A 942-nucleotide genomic window follows, 5' to 3' on the forward strand; every position below is an offset into this window, starting at 1 on the left:
ATCATGCTACAATTATTATTCTGTATATGCACCTATAAAATATTTCAAACAGTATATCTGCTTCAAGTTCATTCAGTTATTTAATTGTGTATATCAATAAAATATAACATTATATTTAGAATTAGCTTTCATACAAACATACCTGATATCTGTTACTAAGTGCATGTGAAAATCTATCATAGAGTGATCTTTTCTCAACTGGTGTTGTTCGGCCACAGAGAGAAGCACAGCTGTTATAATAACCTCTGAGCTTACTTTCATTCACTTGGCAATACTCTGGATTAGAACCCAACTCTGGCAGGAGTTTGAGAGCCTCTGAGAAGTGAGAATACGCATCCTCATATCTCTCCTGCAGGAAGTGGTATGCTCCAAGGTCATAATGAATCTGCAAGGAAAGTACTACATGATACAAGCTATTATAACAGAAATAAAAGCAGTGACTAATATATTCCAGAGTTCAGAAGGATATAACCTATGACTAGTATATCTAAAAGACCTATTTAAGATAAAATCTGTTGCAACCCTATCACGAAACCTTACAATGGGAACTGAGATTAATATAGTCAGGAGATATCAATTCACTGATACAATATTTAAAAAGCAATTCCATATTCACCTGGCACTTAAACTGCTCATCAGCAACAGACTGGCATCGATCCCAGGCATGACTCACTGTGGTTGTCTGGTGTGTGTGAACTGCGAAGGAAGCCATCACTGGAGCTCTAACCTGGAATTAAAATGTTCACTGTGTACATATAATGCTATAACTCATTTCTCAAAGCATTCATACTTTGAACATGAGCTAAAGAAATAAATCTCTATCTCAAACCTTTTCCACATGTCTATCAAATTCCCTAAATCCTTCACCCAAAATCTACAAATAAATATGAAATGCCTCAATCTATTACAGAAGACTAATCATTTTCTTATAACACACTTATA

General features: G+C 34.8%; 1 protein-coding gene across 3 annotated transcripts in view; it reads right to left on the reverse strand.

The window, feature by feature from the left end:
- The window catches only part of LOC119585106 (integrator complex subunit 8-like), a 14,908-nt gene that overhangs the window by 8,531 nt on the left and 5,435 nt on the right, over nt 1-942 (reverse strand). For all 3 annotated transcript variants that reach the window (XM_037933734.1, XM_037933733.1, XM_037933732.1), the window contains 2 exons: nt 617-727; nt 143-385 (listed from right to left, as the gene is read on the reverse strand). In XM_037933734.1, coding sequence (XP_037789662.1) covers nt 143-385; nt 617-727 — 354 coding nt within the window. The remainder of the gene's footprint in view (nt 1-142; nt 386-616; nt 728-942) is intronic.

This window comes from Penaeus monodon, chromosome 19, assembly GCF_015228065.2.
Source record: "Penaeus monodon isolate SGIC_2016 chromosome 19, NSTDA_Pmon_1, whole genome shotgun sequence".
NCBI classification, from domain to species: domain Eukaryota; kingdom Metazoa; phylum Arthropoda; class Malacostraca; order Decapoda; family Penaeidae; genus Penaeus; species Penaeus monodon.